At 35.9% G+C, this 17,805-nt stretch overlaps 1 protein-coding gene across 2 annotated transcripts in view; it reads left to right on the top strand.

Moving 5' to 3' along the window:
• FAM83B (family with sequence similarity 83 member B) overlaps positions 1 to 9,804 on the top strand; it is an 87,542-nt gene extending 77,738 nt beyond the window's left edge. For both annotated transcript variants that reach the window (XM_004267772.4, XM_049716226.1), the window contains one exon: positions 6,369 to 9,804. In XM_004267772.4, coding sequence (XP_004267820.1) covers positions 6,369 to 8,670 — 2,302 coding nt within the window. In that variant the 3' untranslated portion in view covers positions 8,671 to 9,804. The remainder of the gene's footprint in view (positions 1 to 6,368) is intronic.
• The last annotated feature ends 8,001 nt before the right edge of the window (positions 9,805 to 17,805 follow it).

The following is a 17,805-nucleotide window of genomic DNA, read 5'->3' as shown; positions in this document are numbered from 1 at the left end:
AGGGGCACCTCAATACATCAGGCAACTACTAACAGCCATAAAAGGGGAAATTGACAGTAACACATTCATAGTAGGGGACTTTAACACCCCACTTTCACCAATGGACAAATCATCCAAAATGAAAATAAATAAGGAAACACAAGCTTTAAATGATACATTAAACAAGATGGACTTAATTGATATTTTTAGGACATTCCATCCAAAAACAACAGAATACTCATTTTTCTCAAGTGCTCATGGAACATTCTCCAGGATACATCATATCTTGGGTCACAAATCAAGCCTTGGTAAATTTAAGAAGACCGAAATTGTATCAAGTATCTTTTCCAACCACAACACTATGAGACAAGATACCAATTACAGGAAAAGATCTGTGAAAAATACAAACATATGGAGGCTAAACAATACACTACTTAATAACGAAGTGATCACTGAAGAAATCAAAGAGGAAATCAAAAAGTACCTAGAAACAAATGACAATGTAGACACGACGACCCAAAACCTATGGGATGCAGCAAAAGCAGTTCTAAGAGGGAAGTTTATAGCAATACAATCCTACCTTAAGAAACAGGACACATCTTGAATAAACAACCTAACCTTGCACCTAAAGCAATTAGAGAAAGAAGAACAACAACAACAAAAAAACCCCCAAAGTTAGCAGAAGGAAAGAAATCATAAAAATCAGATCAGAAATAAATGAAAAAGACATGAAGGAAATGATAGCAAAGATCAATAAAACTAAAAGATGATTCTTTGAGAAGATAAACAAAATTGATAAACCATTAGCCAGACTCATCAAGAAAAAAAGGGTAAAGACTCAAATCAATTGTGTTAGAAATGAAGAAGAAGTAACACCTGACACTGCAGAAATACAGAAGATCATGAGAGATTACTACAAGCACCTCTATGCCAATAAAATGGACAACCTAGAAGAAATGGACAAATTCTTAGAAATGCACAACCTGCCAAGACTGAATCAGGAAGAAATAGAAAATATGAACGGAACAATCACAAGCACTGAAATTGAAACTGTGATTAAAAATCTTCCAACAAACAAAAGCCCAGGACCAGATGGCTTCACAGGCGAATTCTATCAAACATTAAGAGAAGAGCTAACACCTACCCTTCTCAAACTCTTCCAAGATATAGCAGAGGGAGGATCACTCCCAAACTCATTCTTCGAGGCCACCATAACCCTGATATCAAAATCACACAAGGATGCCACAAAGAAAGAAAACTACAGGCCAATATCACTGATGAACATAGATGCAAAAATCCTCAACAAAATACTAGCAAACAGAATCCAACAGCACATTAAAAGGATCATACACCATGATCAAGTGGGATTCATTCCAGGAATGCAAGGATTCTTCAATATATGCAAATCAATCAAAGTGATACACCATATTAACAAATTGAAGGAGAAAAACCATATGATCATCTCAATAGATGCAGAGAAAGCTTTCGACAAAATTCAACACCTATTTATGATAAAAACCCTGCAGAAAGTAGGCATAGAGGGAACTTTCCTCAACATAATAAAGGCCATATATGACAAACCCACAGCCAACATCGTCCTCAGTGGTGAAAAACTGAAAGCATTTCCACTAAGATCAGGAACAAGAAAAGTTTGCCCACGCTCACCACTCTTATTTAACATAGTTGTGGAAGTTTTAGCCACAGCAATCAGAGAAGAAAAAGAAATAAAAGGAATCCAAATCGGAAAAGAAGAAGTAAAGCTGTCACTGTTTGCAGATGACATGATACTACTATACATAGAGAATCCTAAAGATGCTACCAGAAAACTACTAGAGCTAATCAATGAATTTGGTAGAGTAGCAGGATACAAAATTAATGCACAGAAGTCTCTGGCATTCCTATACACTAATGATGAAAAATCTGAAAGTGAAATCAAGAAAACACTCCCATTTACCACTGCAACAAAAAGAATAAAATATTTAGGAATAAACCTACTGAAGGAGACAAAAGACCTGTATGCAGAAAATTATAAGACACTGCTGAAAGAAATTAAAGATGATACAAATAGATGGGGAGGTAGACCATGTTCTTGGATTGGAAGAATCAACGTTGTGAAAATGACTATACTATCCAAAGCAATCCACAGATTCAGTGCAATCCCTATCAAACTAACACTGGCATTTTTCACCAAAATACAACAAAAAATTTCACAATTTGTATCGAAACACATAAGAACCCGAATAGCCAAAGCAATCTTTATAACGAAAAACAGAGCTGGCGGAATCAGGCTCCCTGACTTCAGACTATACTACAAAGCTACAGTAATCAAGACAGCATGGTACTGGCAAAAAACCAGAAAGATAGATCTATGGAACAGGATAGAAAGCCCAGAGATAAACCCACACACATATGGTCACCTTATCTTTGATCAAGGAGGCAGGAATGTACAGTGGAGAAAGGACAGCCTCTTCAATAAGTGGTGCTGGGAAAACTGGACAGGTAGATGTAAAAGTATGAGATTAGAACACTCCCTAACCCCATACCCAAAAATAAGCTCAAAATGGATTAAAAACTTAAATATAAGGCCAGAAACTATCAAACTCTTAGAGGAAAACATAGGCAGAACACTCTGTGACATAAATCACAACAAGATCCTTTTTAACCCACTTCCTAGAGAAATGGAAATAAAAATAAACAAATGGGATCTAATGAAACCTCAAAGCTTTTGCACAGCAAAGGAAACCATAAACAAGAGCAAAAGACAACCCTCAGAATGGGAGAAAATATTTGCAAATGAGGCAACTGACAAAGGATTAATCTCCAAAATTTACAAGCCGCTCATGCAGCTCAATAACAAAAAATACAAACAACCTAATCCAAAAATGGGCAGAAAACCTAAATAGACATTTCTCCAAAGATATACAGATTGCCAACAAACACATGAAGAATGCTCAATATCATTAATCATTAGAGAAATGCAAATCAAAACTACAATGAGATATCATCTCACACCAGTCAGAATGGCCATCATCAAAAAATCTAGAAACAATAAATGCTGGAGAGGGTGTGGAGAAAAGGGAACACTCTTGCACTGCTGGTGGGAATGTGAATTGGTACAGCCACTATGGAGAACAATATGGAGGTTCCTTAAAAAAACTACAAATAGAACTACCATATGACCCAGCAATCCCACTACTGAGCATATACCCTGAGAAAACCATAATTCAAAAAGTGTCATGTACCAAAATGTTCATTGAAGCTCTATTTACAATAGCCAAGAGATGGAAACAACCTAAGTGTCCATCATCAGATGAATGGGTAAAGAAGATGTGGCACATATATACAATGGAATATTATTCAGCCATAAAAAGAAACGAAATTGAGTTATTTGTAGTGATTTGGATGGACCTAGAGTCTGTCATACAGAGTGAAGTAAGTCAGAAAGAGAAAGACAAATACCGTATGCTAACACATATATATGGAATCTAAGAAAAAAGAAAAAATGTCATGAAGAACCTATGGGTAAGACGGGAATAAAGACACAGACCTACTAGAGAATGCCCTTGAGGATACAGGGAGGGGGTAGGGTAAGCTGTGACAAAGTGAGAGAGTGGCATGGACATATATACACTACCAAACGTAGAATAGATAGCTAGTGGGAAGCAGCCGCATAGCACAGGGAGATCAACTCGGTGCTTGTGACCACCTAGAGGGTTGGGATAGGGAGGGTAGTAGGGAGGGAGAAGCAAGAGGGAAGAGATATGGGAACATATGTATATGTATAACTGATTCACTTTTTTATAAAGCAGAAACTAACAAACCATTGTAAAGCAATTATACTGCAATAATGTAAAAAAAAATCAATCAATATAATTCATCATGATAACAGACCAGGAAAAAAAAAAAAAAAAGAACACATGAAGTCCTAGGTCACTCAATACTAAAGCCTGCAGGAAGCAGCCAGGAGAGCTGTGGATGTCAACAGGACAATGTGAGGGCAAATTTTGCCTCTTCTCTTAAGAACTTAAAAAGTCCACAAGAAGGAGGCAACTCATTGAATAGGGTGGCCGAGGACAAGTTACTTAACTTGGTTGCCCTTTAGTTTCCTCCTCTCTAAAAGGAGGATAATAATAGAACCTACTTTGTGTCATAAGAATTAAATGAGTTAATTCATCCAAAGCCCCTAATGTCAACTGCTATTTTAGGCCTGTTTTAACTGTTAATATTTGCTAAATTTCTCTTTGAGCTCAGGGACCCTATATTGAAAATCCTTTTTGGAATTTTAAAAGAAAATGTGTTAAGAGCAGAAGTTACAACTAGTGCTTGAAATTAATGAATTCTTTTAAAGACTCATTATTTGTGTTTCTATTTAGTCAGACCCACTTGTTTTTAGAGGGGTTTTAATTGAAATTTTAATTAAAATAGGAGTTCACTTGACTTATAAAATGGTGTTTATTATTCTCATCATAATGAGTACTTTCTATTTTTATTATTTAACTTGACTTTGAAGATTATCTTCAACAATAAATTCACATCAGTTTTGTCTTACTAGGTATTAACAGGTGATATCTGTTGAGATGACTGTAAATGAGCTACTTTAAAATTGGTGTTGGAAAAAACAAACAAACAAACAGCAACAGAAACTCTTTATCTTCTTATCTATATCATAAGCCAGAGGCAAAATTTAAGTTGCTGTTTGTGTAAGTGAATTTGGAATACATAGGACCACAGATTATTAAAATTCATCAAAACAATTATCTAACAACTCTACTCTCTTTATTATTTCATGTTAATTTTAAATATACTTCTTTTAAAAAAAATTGATGGTTTTCAGCCCTTGTCATTTTTGTTTTTTTCTGACTAATAATTATGGATTTTTCTTATTGTTACCAAATATAAGAGGATCTGGTGGAACTGTTATGAACCAGTCTTTGTAGAAACTGGTTAAAAATGTACTCTACCTTTTAGGTAAAAGCAGCCTTTATCTCTGCTGTTCTAGTATTGCCATTGTTTTCCTTGTAGGCAAATTCAGAATGCCTTCTTCTTTAATTCAAATTTCTTAGCCATAAAACTTCTTGAAATGCTAAATGCCCAACATTTCTAGAGAGGTCTGGCATCTGTACTCACCATGTCACACACTGTGTGACAGCTCACATGTGACAAGGACAGTTTTATCAGGAAAACACAACAGGTGTTTTGCTACATCTTGATACTAACAATGAAGAGATAAAACACATAATTTTTTATCAATGTTTGTAAATCAGATTTTGAATTGGATACCCTCATTTGAAATTGTCATAGGAAAACCTGGAAGTTATACACTGCTGTTTATGATATTTTATGTATTTTAGATTATTGTTCTGCACATTCTTTTAATATTTCCATCTGCCCTCTGTTATTATCTTCCCTGTATAAACAGTAAGCTCCTTTATTGTGGAGAATGGCTCTGTCTCCTCTTTCTTTCGTATAAACCCCATTATATCATGTACATTTTTTGAGACATAGCATATTAGCAATGGCCTTTTCAGCTCAGTTACTCTCTATGTTACATTATCAAGATTTTCTAAAATAAGATTTTAAATTATATATGAAACTTCAAGATAACTGTTGCCTCTAAACTTCAGGAGAGAGATTTGAAGTTCCACAAAGTACTATAAAGTAATTACAAACTTCAATCCCCTAGCAGTTGTATTCTACATGGAAAGGTCTTAATTGGCATTCTGATTGGCATGGTTTGTAAGTACTGAATTTACTGTATATACTTAGTGAAGTGAAGGATGCCCTTAGTGGCTGAAGCTGCTGCCACAAATCCTGTCTGTTTCCAAACCCTGGCACCTAAATTACATTTACACTTAAGCCACAGAGATGAAATACACGCATTAGCACAGATGATCTTGCATCATGACATGCTAGGACCATAAGGAATTGTAGCGAATTATGCTGTCCTTATCCTCATTCTGGCTGGGAGGAAACTGAGGTCCAAGTTCATGTGGAATAGATAGCTTGGCAGAGGCTCTCAACTTTTCCTCCAATACCAGCTTGCCTGCACCCTGCCAGGATGTTGTATATGGAATATAATGTCATATTTTACTCCATAAAATCTTAGTAGGCAGAGATGAAAAATGCACACCAGGCTTTTCTTTGTACTTCTTGAAATTATGGATGGATTGAAAGCCAGAACTTGTGTTGCTTTGTTATTTAACATATGAAAATGGGAGTGGGGAGACATGTACTGCAAGCATATAATGACTGAAAATGTTCTAAATTATGGTAGTTAAGGAAAATAAACAAAAATACTCTTTTGTCAACATTAAATGACACTTTTCTTAATAGAGCTAAATATTGTCAGCACAATTAAAATTTGCCTATTTTGATTTTTTTTTTCCCAGCTACATGTGGTCATTTGAAAAAGCACACCTCAGCATGGTTCAGATAATCACAGGACAACTTGTTGAGTCCTTTGATGAAGAATTTAGGACTCTCTATGCCAGGTCCTCTGTCCCCAGCTCATTTGCATGGGAAGAGTCAGCAAGGGTGAAGCACAGCAAAGCACTCTGGGAGAATGGCATTTACCAGCATTCAGTGTCTTCCTTAGCTTCCATTTCCAGCCAAAGAAACCTTTTTGGTACACAAGACAAAATTCATAAACTAGATTCTAGCTACTTCAAAAACAGAGGGATATATACTCTCAATGAACGTGACAGATATAACATAAGAAATCATGCATACAGACCTCATTTTGTTTCCAACTTTAATGATCCAATCCGTCAGCATCAACACAGTCAGATAAATGAAAATTGGAAGAGGCATAGTTATGCTGGGGAACAGCCAGAAACAGCACCATACCTGCTGCTTCACAGGGCTCTGAATCGAACCGTTAATGCTCCCTATAATTGGAAAAGGCCTTCAGATAGTCTCAGTGTGGCATCCTCATCACAGGGAGGCTATGCAGGCCACCAGAACACACCTGCCCAGAGTTTTGCTGACCGACTTGCCCAGAGGAAGACGACAAACCTTCCAGAAAGGAATTCCAACGTGCGGAAGTCTTTTAACGGGACAGATAATCATATTCGCTTTTTGCAACAACACATGCCAAACTTTGAACATACCACCAAGTCATTCTTGCGTAACTGGAGAATTGAATCCTACTTAAATGATCATTCAGAAGCTTCTTGTGATTCCAATGGATCGGTTCTAGGTGACCGGTTTGAGGGCTACGACGGTCCTGAGAATTTGAAAGCCAATACCGTTTATACTCACTCTCGGCTTCGTTCTTCTTTTGTGTTTAAACCCACTTTACCTGAGCAACAGGAAGTTAACAGTTGTACAACTGATTCCTCAAATTCAACAGTCATTGGTTCCCAGGGAAATGACACTCCTAAAAATATCCCAGACACCCCAACAGGCGCACAGCATCCGACAGACAAACCCTCACAGGAATCAACCCCCAAGCTCCCGTTGCAGTCAGAGGCACCAAAAACGCACACCCTACAGGTTCCCGAAAGGAACCTGGCAGTTTTAATCCCAACTACAAATGGCCCTACGGACTCAAACAAACATTTATGTACAACCTTGTCTGTAAATAAGCAGACAGAAAACCTAAAGAATCAACAAAATGAGAATCTGCTTAAAAGGCGAAGTTTCCCATTCACTGACCACTCAAAAGCCAATTTAAATCATGGAAATAGTAAGCATTATGTGTATAGTACACTTACCAGGAATCGAATTAGACAACCAGAAAAAACTAAAGAGGATTTGTTAAAAAGTTCTAGAAGTGTTCATAATGTGACCCATGCCATGGAAGAGGATGAGGAAGAGGTTACCAAGAGAGATCCTCCAAGTGGCACTGCTATCAGATCAATTTCCATTGCTGCTTTGCTTGATGAGAATAAAGAAGAACCCAACAAAGAACTCACTTCCAAGAAAGAAGTGAAGGGTTCCCCAAGTTTTTTGAAAAAGGGCTCTCTGAAGTTAAGGTCATTACTTAGCCTTACCCCAGAAAAGAAAGAAAATCTATCCAAAAATAAAGCACCTGCCTTTTATAGAATGTGTAGTAGTTCTGACACTTTAGTTTCTGAGGCTGAAGAGAATCAAAAACAAAAAAAATCAGAACCCAAAATTGATTCATCTCCTAGAAGAAAACATTCTTCTTCATCCAGCTCTCCAGGCAGCATCCACAAGGGTAAGGAAGATGTAGCAGTTCGTTCATCTCAGGGGATACATTCTTCATCTGATGAAAGTAACAAAACTATACCTTCTTCAGGTCCAGTTGAAAGCAAGTTCTTGGAAAAAGCAGGAGATGCCTCTGCCCCGAGATTCAACACTGAGCAGATCCAGTACCGAGATTCGAAGGAGATTAAAGCAATTGTTGTTCCTGAAAGAAAACCAGCTTCTTCTCCAAGACCAAAGCCCAATGATGAGCTTATAAGAACTCATTCAATTGACCGGCGTGTTTACAGTCGTTTTGAGCCATTTTGTAGTATTGAAAGCTCTATTCAGCCAACAAGCAACATGCCAAATACCAGTACACACCACCCAGAAATGAAATCCTCAACTATGGGCAATAGTTATGGCAGGTCCAGCCCAATGCTTAATTACAACACTGGTGTTTACCACTCATATCAGCCAAATGAAAACAAGTTTCGAGGACTTATACAGAAGTTTGGAAACTTCATAAACAAAAATAAATGAAATACTGTAACTACAAATAGACTTTAAAATACAAAATAAATATGGCTATAAATATTTGTCCAAGGAACATTGTAGATTTTTTTTGGTAATATCCTAATAGATTTCTATGGGGGTGGAATTTTGGGTGTGAAGTATATGTTTACCAACTTACTAATGTATAGTAAAGTTATTGTTCTGTGTGATAAATTTAGTTGTGCTTAATTACACTATAGATGGAATGTCCATAAATACATGATTTTTAAATGGTAATAGTAAGACAAATGTAATGAAATTGTTTTCTTCAGACTGAAGATCTTCTTAAGTCTTAAATGGAAACTTTGGTGGAGAGATGGTATATGGATTTTAACCATTCATTGCAAATGCTTTCCTTATTAAAATGGATCATGGATCATAACGCTGTCAATGGTCCTTTATAGTACATCTTTGTGGGGTTTTCATAACTTCAAATTATGAGAAAATAGGACAAAGCCTTTGTGGTTTTTAATTACCTTTAAATTCTATGAGATAACTTGTATTTTATTAATGTTTTATTAACTTTTCTGTGGAACTGGTTGGGCAACAACAGTACAATTTAAACCATATAGCACAGCACATTTTTTTATTTTATCTGAGGTGTTTGCAAAGTATCAACCTCAGGTAGTTCAAGTACACCATAGAAATTTATTTTCAGGATGTGCTTATTTCCACTCTGGACAAAGGGAGCCTGTACTGCACTCCACCCATCAGCTGCTGAACTTTTATTGTCATTCTTTCCTTCAAACTTATAGCAAGCCAACAGGAATTTGGAAAACCTGAATTATTCCTCTCTTTTTTCTAATACAAAGAAGGTTTTAGAAATGTAAACTTCTACATAAATTTTTATCTTGGATTAGTACGACAGTGCTTAGGTGTTTTGCTTGCAAAAGTCTTTGTTCTTTTCTATACTGTGCCAAATACACTCTGACTGCATAGTATTTTCTTGAGAGAACCCTGATGAAAATGAGGAGAAGTGCTATCTGGCTTGTTTCTTCCATGACCTTGGGGCCTCATTGAAAGTTTTAAATCTTTCTATATCTTAATTTGATGATGATATGCAGTTCATAAGATACACTTTGCCTTTCTTAGAGTAATGAAATAAAAGCTCTATATCCATTACAGAGACTTTAACTTGGCTTTATTTCATCCACAAAGAACAGAATTCAAGAAACAATGCATCATTTGAGAAGTGGAAAGTGTTTCTATGAAACCTTTTTTTTTTTTCGTTACCCGACCCGGGATTGAGCCCATGCCCCCTGCAGCGGAGTCTTAACCACTGGACCACCAAGGAAATCCCCTATGACACTTTAAATATATGGTTTAACACCTTCTAAGTTGCTATATGAGGCAGCATGTTGTTTTCAAAATTCAAGATTCAGTCAAATATTAATATCTACGTCAATACTAAGTAATTAAAATAACGATATTGAAATATCTATGTCATTAAAAAAAATTTCCACAGTATTTTAAAACCATGATAAGAAACATGTCAGGAAAATACATGACAGCAGCAGAAGAAAACCTAACATTCATAGACCAGGTCCTCAGCTAGAATCTAAAGTCCCCGCGGCACTATTTTGCAGCTACCATTGTCCTCATTATTTACAGGTGATAATTGCGACACTGAGACTCAGAGAAGTAATGCCCCAAACCACATCACCAGTGAGTCATGGTACTAAAGTGTCTATAACATTATCACATCCTATTACCTCCCCAATGTGTTCAACACCTGCCTCACCCAAACTGTTGAGAATTAAATGAGAGAACGTTTATATTTCCTGACTCAACAACGATCAGCTAGCAAAGGTTTCGTTGTCTTTCTCTTTTGCTCTCTTTAAGAGTTGCAGAAATATATATCTAACTGTACAACAATAGCATTTTATATACACAAATCCAGAATATGGTACTCAATGTCACATCATTCATAAAAGTAGATTTTAAAACTCCTGCTATAACATAGGGAATTTCCAAGTACTACGATGTGGGAGTTGCTTGTTTTGGAAAGCTGAGTGTAAAAGATTGGAAAATTTGCACACTTCCTAATAATTTAACAGCATAAATGTAAACATTAAGAGTGAACAGTCATTTTTCACAGGAAAAGTAGCCAAGTATATTTACAAAAAAAAAATGTATTTTTTAAGAAAATGGCCTTTGGAATGTGTAGTTCCTTATAATCAAATAAGGAATTCAGTCACAATAAGAAAAGTGTTTCTAACTGTTAGCGTTTTAAATTTTAGAGTCATCTGGCAATTGTATGATCTTCACAGATTAGTATCAGATTATTAAAAAGCATTAGAATTGAGGTTTAATGAGTGAGAGAGGTTTTTCATTTTGCTCTTAGAAAAATTCACTTCTGTGATTCTGGACCATAGTCATTTACTGATTTATCAAAGGAGAATCTGGAGTTAACCAAACCAGATTGATTTTAATATTACCCATTCTTTGTTATAGTGAGATAGGGCATCTTTCAGAGTGAAGGGGCTAATGGGCTGTCGTTAGGCAGCTCTGAAATTGGAAGTCCTGAAATTTACAGCAATGCAACTGAAACTGCACAAAGCTGAAATTACATAAAGACTATAGAGTTTTAATCAGTTTAATTATATGCAAAAGCCTGTTGCCTTTTTGTACAGCAGCTGCCATCATTTCTGGAAACACAGATAGCTTTTAAGTAGTTCCTAAGTTCCTCCTCTCCCTGGTAGGGTTGGAAGCCCAGGGTTTCATTCCATCCACCTGTGACGGGTAGCTTGGGCTTTTTCATGGCAGATATATTCCCCTCTGCCTCTTTTCTTATTATCATTCTATTTTTTTCCTCCAGAAATATCTATATGTCAGCATCTATACACAGTAACTTCCCAAAGTTTCTGAGGCTGAGAAACTCCACAGGGTTAAGACTGAGCAAGCATACAATGCTTCAGATAATTTACTCAGGGTTTTGAATTTTCAACAGACACACCCAAGCTTCATGGAGGTAATCATTTCAAGCAATATATTTTCTTTTTCTCCCCATATTAATTTTGGTGGAAAGATAATGTCACTTAGATGCAATTTTATATTAAAGTTTGGTGAGGCAATTTTTACTCTCTACATAGGACATTAGTTTGTAAGCAGAAACTCAGAAAATTAGGTATGATTTCAAAGTAGCTATTGACAGTTTCAGAATAGTTTAAGTGCCTGTATCCTGAACACACTGCTATCCCTCTGCTTCAGGGATTGGGATTGGCCACAATTCTGATGCAATGTGTTGAGGTCTAGGTATATGGTGGCCATCTACATTTGTGGAAACAAATATCTTATTTAATCTAGATGACATCTAGTGTGACCCAGATAAGGTTGAACTATGGCTGCACTCAACTATAACTTTACTCAAGATTTTCCAATTATTCAACTACTATCCCACAGATATTTGTCTTTTGTGGATATCTGTTGATTCTTAATGTGCCTATGGCTAAGAAGTATAAATTAGAATCATTGTTTTACATAATGTGTGACCTATGTGTGATGCTGTTTTTTTTTTTTAAAAAGTTTATCATAAGATTCATTTGGTTCTAGAATATTTAAAAAGAAAAAGATGAAATTATAAACCAGAGAGTCAACTTTTTATATATGTGCAATGTTAGCAAATATTCTTCCAAATTAACTTTTGTTATTAGATTTAATAAGTGAATATTAAATAATTTTGTACAAAATCTATGCATCAAGTTGTTTATTTTTTATCTTCATACCCTGGATTTTGCCACTGACACTGATGTTTTTCACTTAGTTATTATGTAATGAATTTAGATTTTTACACATTTTAAAATATTTCTCCATAAATTTTGAAATAATCTCTTAAATGCTTAATTTTTTTTGAATTAACCGTTTCATTTAATAATTTATCCACATTTGATATCCAGTGACAGTATTCTTCCCTTAACAGTATCACATACACTCATTCTCTTTCTATTTCTACTGGAATATAGTAGTTATTTTAAATAATTTGTGACTTTGAAAAATAGAGACTATTTTGTTAAAATATTGATAGCTGATTTTTGTAGAATTTTGTAGCATTTAGTTTGAGTAAGATATTCTGAATGTGCATTTGTATTACATCAGTTAGTGACATTATACAACCTGGAATCTGAAAGTTACTTATAACTCAAAATGCATTTTCCTTAGGGGAAAAAAATGTCCCTTATATCACAGATTAAGATGCCATTGAATTAAATAGTGACCTTTTAAAGGCAAATGTGATTTTTAAGTAGGTAACAAAAATTTTAAATAGTTAAGTAAAAACAAACTTTGACTTTTTTTACATTCACCATAAATGTCGATGTTTAAGAAAATTCTGGTTCAATGGGATAGTATGGGACATAGATGAGGTTTTACTTTTATGGCCATCCTAAAGGAAACTTATGAATAGGCTCAATTAACTTAAGGAGTCATAGACCATCCTGAGGTAATTGAACTAGAAAAAAATAGAACGGCCTTAAAAGACGTAAGTTTGTATCCTGATTGAGGAAAAGAATTACCTGAGGTAGGATTACCTGAGCTGAAAGCATTAAAAACAGAAAAAAGAAATATACAGAGGAATACTCTTGAGTTAACAAAGAAAAGTATAACACGTCTGATTGGACATTTCTCCCATAACTGTTTCAATAATCTAGCTCATTTATTTATTCACCACTCATACTGGGAACCTACTTTGTTCAAGGTGTGCAGGTTACAGTAGACTTTTTTATTTTTTTTTTGAGATACGCGGGCCTCTCACTGTTGTGGCCTCTCCCGTTGCAGAGCACAGGCTCCAGACGTGCAGGCTCAGCGGCCATGGCTCACGGGCCCAGCCGCTACGCGGCATGTGGGATCCTCCTGAACCGGGGCACGAACCCGCGTCCCCTGAATCGACAGGCGTACTCACAATCACTGCGCCACCAGGGAAGCCCTGCATTAGAATTTTTTTTTTTTTGGTAGTGTATATAAGTCCATGCCACTCTCTCACTTTGTCACAGCTTACCCTTCCCCCTCCCCATATACTCAAGTACATTCTTTAGTAGGTCTGTGTCTTTATTCCTGTATTACCTCTAGGTTCTTCATGACATTTTTTTTTTTCCTTAGATTCCATATATATATGTTAGCATACGGTATGTGTCTTTCTCTTTCTGACTTACTTCACTCTGTATGACAGACTCTAGGTCCATCCACCTCACTACAAATAGCTCAACTTCGTTTCTTTTTATGGATGAGTAATATTCCATTGTATATATGTGCTACATCTTTATCCATTCATCCAATGATGGACACTTAGGTTGTTTCCATCTCCTGGCTATTGTATATAGAGCTGCAATGAACATTTTGGTACATGACTCTTTTTGAATTATGGTTTTCTCAGGGTATATGCCCAGTAGGGGGATTGCTGGGTCATATGGTAGTTCTATTTGTAGTTTTTTGTGTTTTTTTTTTTACATCTTTATTGGATTATAATGGCTTTACAATCGTGTGTTAGTTTCTGCTTTATAACAAAGTGAATTAGTTATACATATACATATGTTCCCATATCTCTTCCCTCTTGCATCTCCCTCCCTCCCACCCTCCCTATCCCACCCTTCTAGGGAGTGACAAAGCACCGAGCTGATCTCCCTATGCTATGCGGCTGCTTCCCACTAGCTATCTACCTTACATTTGGTAGTGTATATATGTCCATGCTTATCTCTCACTTTGTCAGAGCTTACCCTTCCCCTCCCCATATCCTCAAGTCCATTCTCTAGTAGGTCTGTGTCTTTATTCCTGTATTACCCCTAGGTTCTTCATGACATTTTTTTCCTTAAATTCCAAATATATGTGTTAGCATATGGTATTTGTCTTTCTCTTTCTGACTTACTTCATTCTGTATGACAGACTCTAGGTCTATCCACCTCATTACAAATAGCTCAATTTTGTTTCTTTTTATGGCAGAGTTTCCATCTCTGGGCTATTGTAAATAGAGCTTCAATGAATATTTTGGTACATGACTCTTTTTGAATTATGGTTTTCTCAGGGTATATGCTCAGTAGTGGGATTGCTGGGTCATGTAATAGTTCTATTTGTAGTTTTTTAAGGAAACTCCATACTGTTCTCCATAGTGGCTGTACCAATTCACATTCTCACCAGCAGTGCAAGAGTGTTCCCTTTTCTCCACACCCTCTCCAGCATTTATTGTTTCTAGATTTTTTGATGATGGCCATTCTGACAGGTGTGAGATGATATCTCATTGTAGTTTTGATTTGCATTCCTCTAATGATTAATGATGTTGAGCATTCTTTCATGTGTTTGTTGACAATCTGTATATCTTCTTTGGAGAAATGTCTACTTAGGTCTTCTGCCCATTTTTGGATTGGGTTGTTTGTTTTTCTGTTATTCAGCTGCATGAGGCGCCTGTAAATTTTGGAGATTAATCTTTGTCAGTTGCCTCATTTGCAAATATTTTCTCCCATTCTGAGGGTTGTCTTTTGGTCTTGTTTATGGTTTCCTTTGCTGTGCAAAAGCTTTGAAGTTTAATTAGGTCCCATTTGTTTATTTTTGTTTTTATTTCATTTCTCTAGGAGGTGGGTCAAAAAGGATCTTGCTGTGATTTATGTCACAGAGTGTTCTGCCTATGTTTTCCTCTAAGAGTTTGATAGTTTCTGGCCTTACATTTAGGTCTTTAATTTATTTTGAGCTTATTTTTCTGTATGGTGTTAGGGACTGTTCTAATCTCATACTTTTACATGTATCTGTCCAATTTTCCCAACACCAGTTATTGAAGAGGCTGTCCTTTCTCCACTGTATATTCCTGCCTCCTTTATCAAAGATAAGGTGCCCATATGTGTGTGGGTTTATCTCTGTGCATTCTATCTTGTACCATTGATCTATATTTCTGTTCTTGTACAAGTACCATACTGTCTTGATTCCTGTAGCTTTGTAGTATAGTCTGAAGTCAGGGTCCTGATTCCTCCAGCTCCATTTGTCATTCTCAAGATTGCTTTGGCTATTTGGGGTCTTTTGTGTTTTGATACAAATTGTGAATTTTTTTGTTGTATTTCTGTGAAAAATGCTAGTGGTAGTTTGATAGGGATTGCATTGAATCTGTGGATTGCTTTGGATAGTATAGTCATTTTCACAGTGTTGATTCTTCCAATCCAAGAACATGGTATATCTCTCCATCTGTTTGTATCACCTTTAATTTCTTTCATCTTTGTCTTAAAATTTTCTGCATACAGGTCTTTTGTCTCCTTAGATAGGTTTATTCCTAGATATCTTATTCTTTTTGTTGCAGTGGTAAATGGGAGTGTTTTCTTGATTTCACTTTCAGATTTTTCATCATTAGTGTCTAGGAATGCCAGACTTCTGTGCATTAATTTTGTATCCTGCTACTCTACCAAATTCATTGATTAGCTCTAGTAGTTTTCTGGTAGCATCTTTAGGATTCTCTATGTATTGTATCACATCATCTGTGAACAGTGAAAGCTTTACTTCTTCTTTTCCAATTTTGATTCCTTTTATTTCCTTTTCTTCTCTGATTGCTGTGGCTAAAACTTCCAAAACTATATTGAATAAGAGTAGTGAGAGTGGGCAACCTTGTCTTCTTCCTGATCTTAGTGGAAATGGTTTCAGATTTTCACCATTGAGGATGGTGTTGGCTGTTGGTTTGTCATATATGGCCTTTATTATGTTGAGGAAAGTTCCCTCTATGCCTACTTTCTGCAGGGTTTTTATCATAAATGGGTGTTGGATTTTGTTGAAAGCTTTCTCTGCATCTATTGAGATGACCATATGTTTTTTTCCTTCAATTTGTTAATATGGTGTATCACGTTGATTGATTTCCCTATATGGAAGAATCCTTGCATTCCTGGAATAAACCCCACTTGATCATGTTGTATCATCTTTTTAATGTGCTCTTTGATTCTGTTTGCTAGTATTTTGTTGAGGATTTTTGCATCTATGTTCATCAGTGATATTGGCCTGTAGTTTTCTTTCTTTGTGACATCCTTGTCTGGTTTTTTATCAGGGTGATGGTGGCCTCGTAGAATGGGTTTGCTAGTGTTCCTCCCTCTGTTATATTTTGGAAGAGTTTGAGAAGGATAGGTGTTAGCTCTTCTCTAAATGTTTGATAGAATTCACTTTTGAAGCCATGTGGTCCTGAGCTTTTGTTTGTTGGAAGATTTTTAATCACAGTTACAATTTCAGTGCTTGTGATTGGTCTGTTCATATTTTCTATTTCTTCCTGATTCAGTCTTGGCAGGTTGTGCATTTCAAAGAATTTGTCCATCTCTTTCAGGTTGTCCATTTTATTGGCATAGAGGTGCTTGTAGTAATCTCTCATGATCTTCTGTATTTCTGCAGTGTCAGGTGTTACTTCTCCTTCTTCATTTCTAATTCTATTGATCTGAGTCTTCTCCCTTTTCTTCTTGATGAATCTGGCTAATGGTTCATCAATTTTGTTTATCTTCTCAAAGAATCAGCTTTTAATTTTATTGATCTTTGCTATTGTTTCATTCTTATCTTTTTCATTTATTTCTGATCTGATTTTTATGATTTCTTTCCTTCTGCTAACTTTGGGTTTTTTTGTTGTTCTTTCTCTAATTGCTTTAGGTGCAAGGTTAGGTTGTTTATTCGAGATGTGTCCTGTTTCTTAAGGTAGGATTGTATTGCTATAAACTTCCCTCTTAGAACTGCTTTTGCTGCATCCTATAGGTTTTGGGTCGTTGTGTCTCCATTGTCATTTGTTTCTAGGTATTTTTTGATATCCGCTTTGATTTCTTCAGTGATCACTTCGTTATTAAGTAGTGTATTGTTTAGCCTCCATATGTTTGTATTTTTCACAGATCTTTTCCTGTAATTGGTATCTAGTCTCATAGCATTGTGGTTGGAAAAGATACTTGATACAATTTCAATTTTCTTAAATTTATCAAGGCTTGATTTGTGACCCAAGATATGATGTATCCTGGAGAATGTTCTATGAGCACTTAAGAAAAATGCGTATTCTGTTGTTTTTGGATGGAATGTCCTAAAAATATCAATTAAGTCCATCTTGTTTAATGTATCATTTAAAGCTTGTGTTTCCTTATTTATTTTCATTTTGGATGATCTATCCATGGGTGAAAGTGGGGTGTTAAAGTCCCCTACTAT

Source organism: Orcinus orca, chromosome 10, assembly GCF_937001465.1.
Source record: "Orcinus orca chromosome 10, mOrcOrc1.1, whole genome shotgun sequence".
Classification (NCBI taxonomy): domain Eukaryota; kingdom Metazoa; phylum Chordata; class Mammalia; order Artiodactyla; family Delphinidae; genus Orcinus; species Orcinus orca.
The sequence above is the reverse complement of the archived record's forward strand: the minus strand, read 5'-3'. Positions and strand labels throughout refer to the sequence as shown.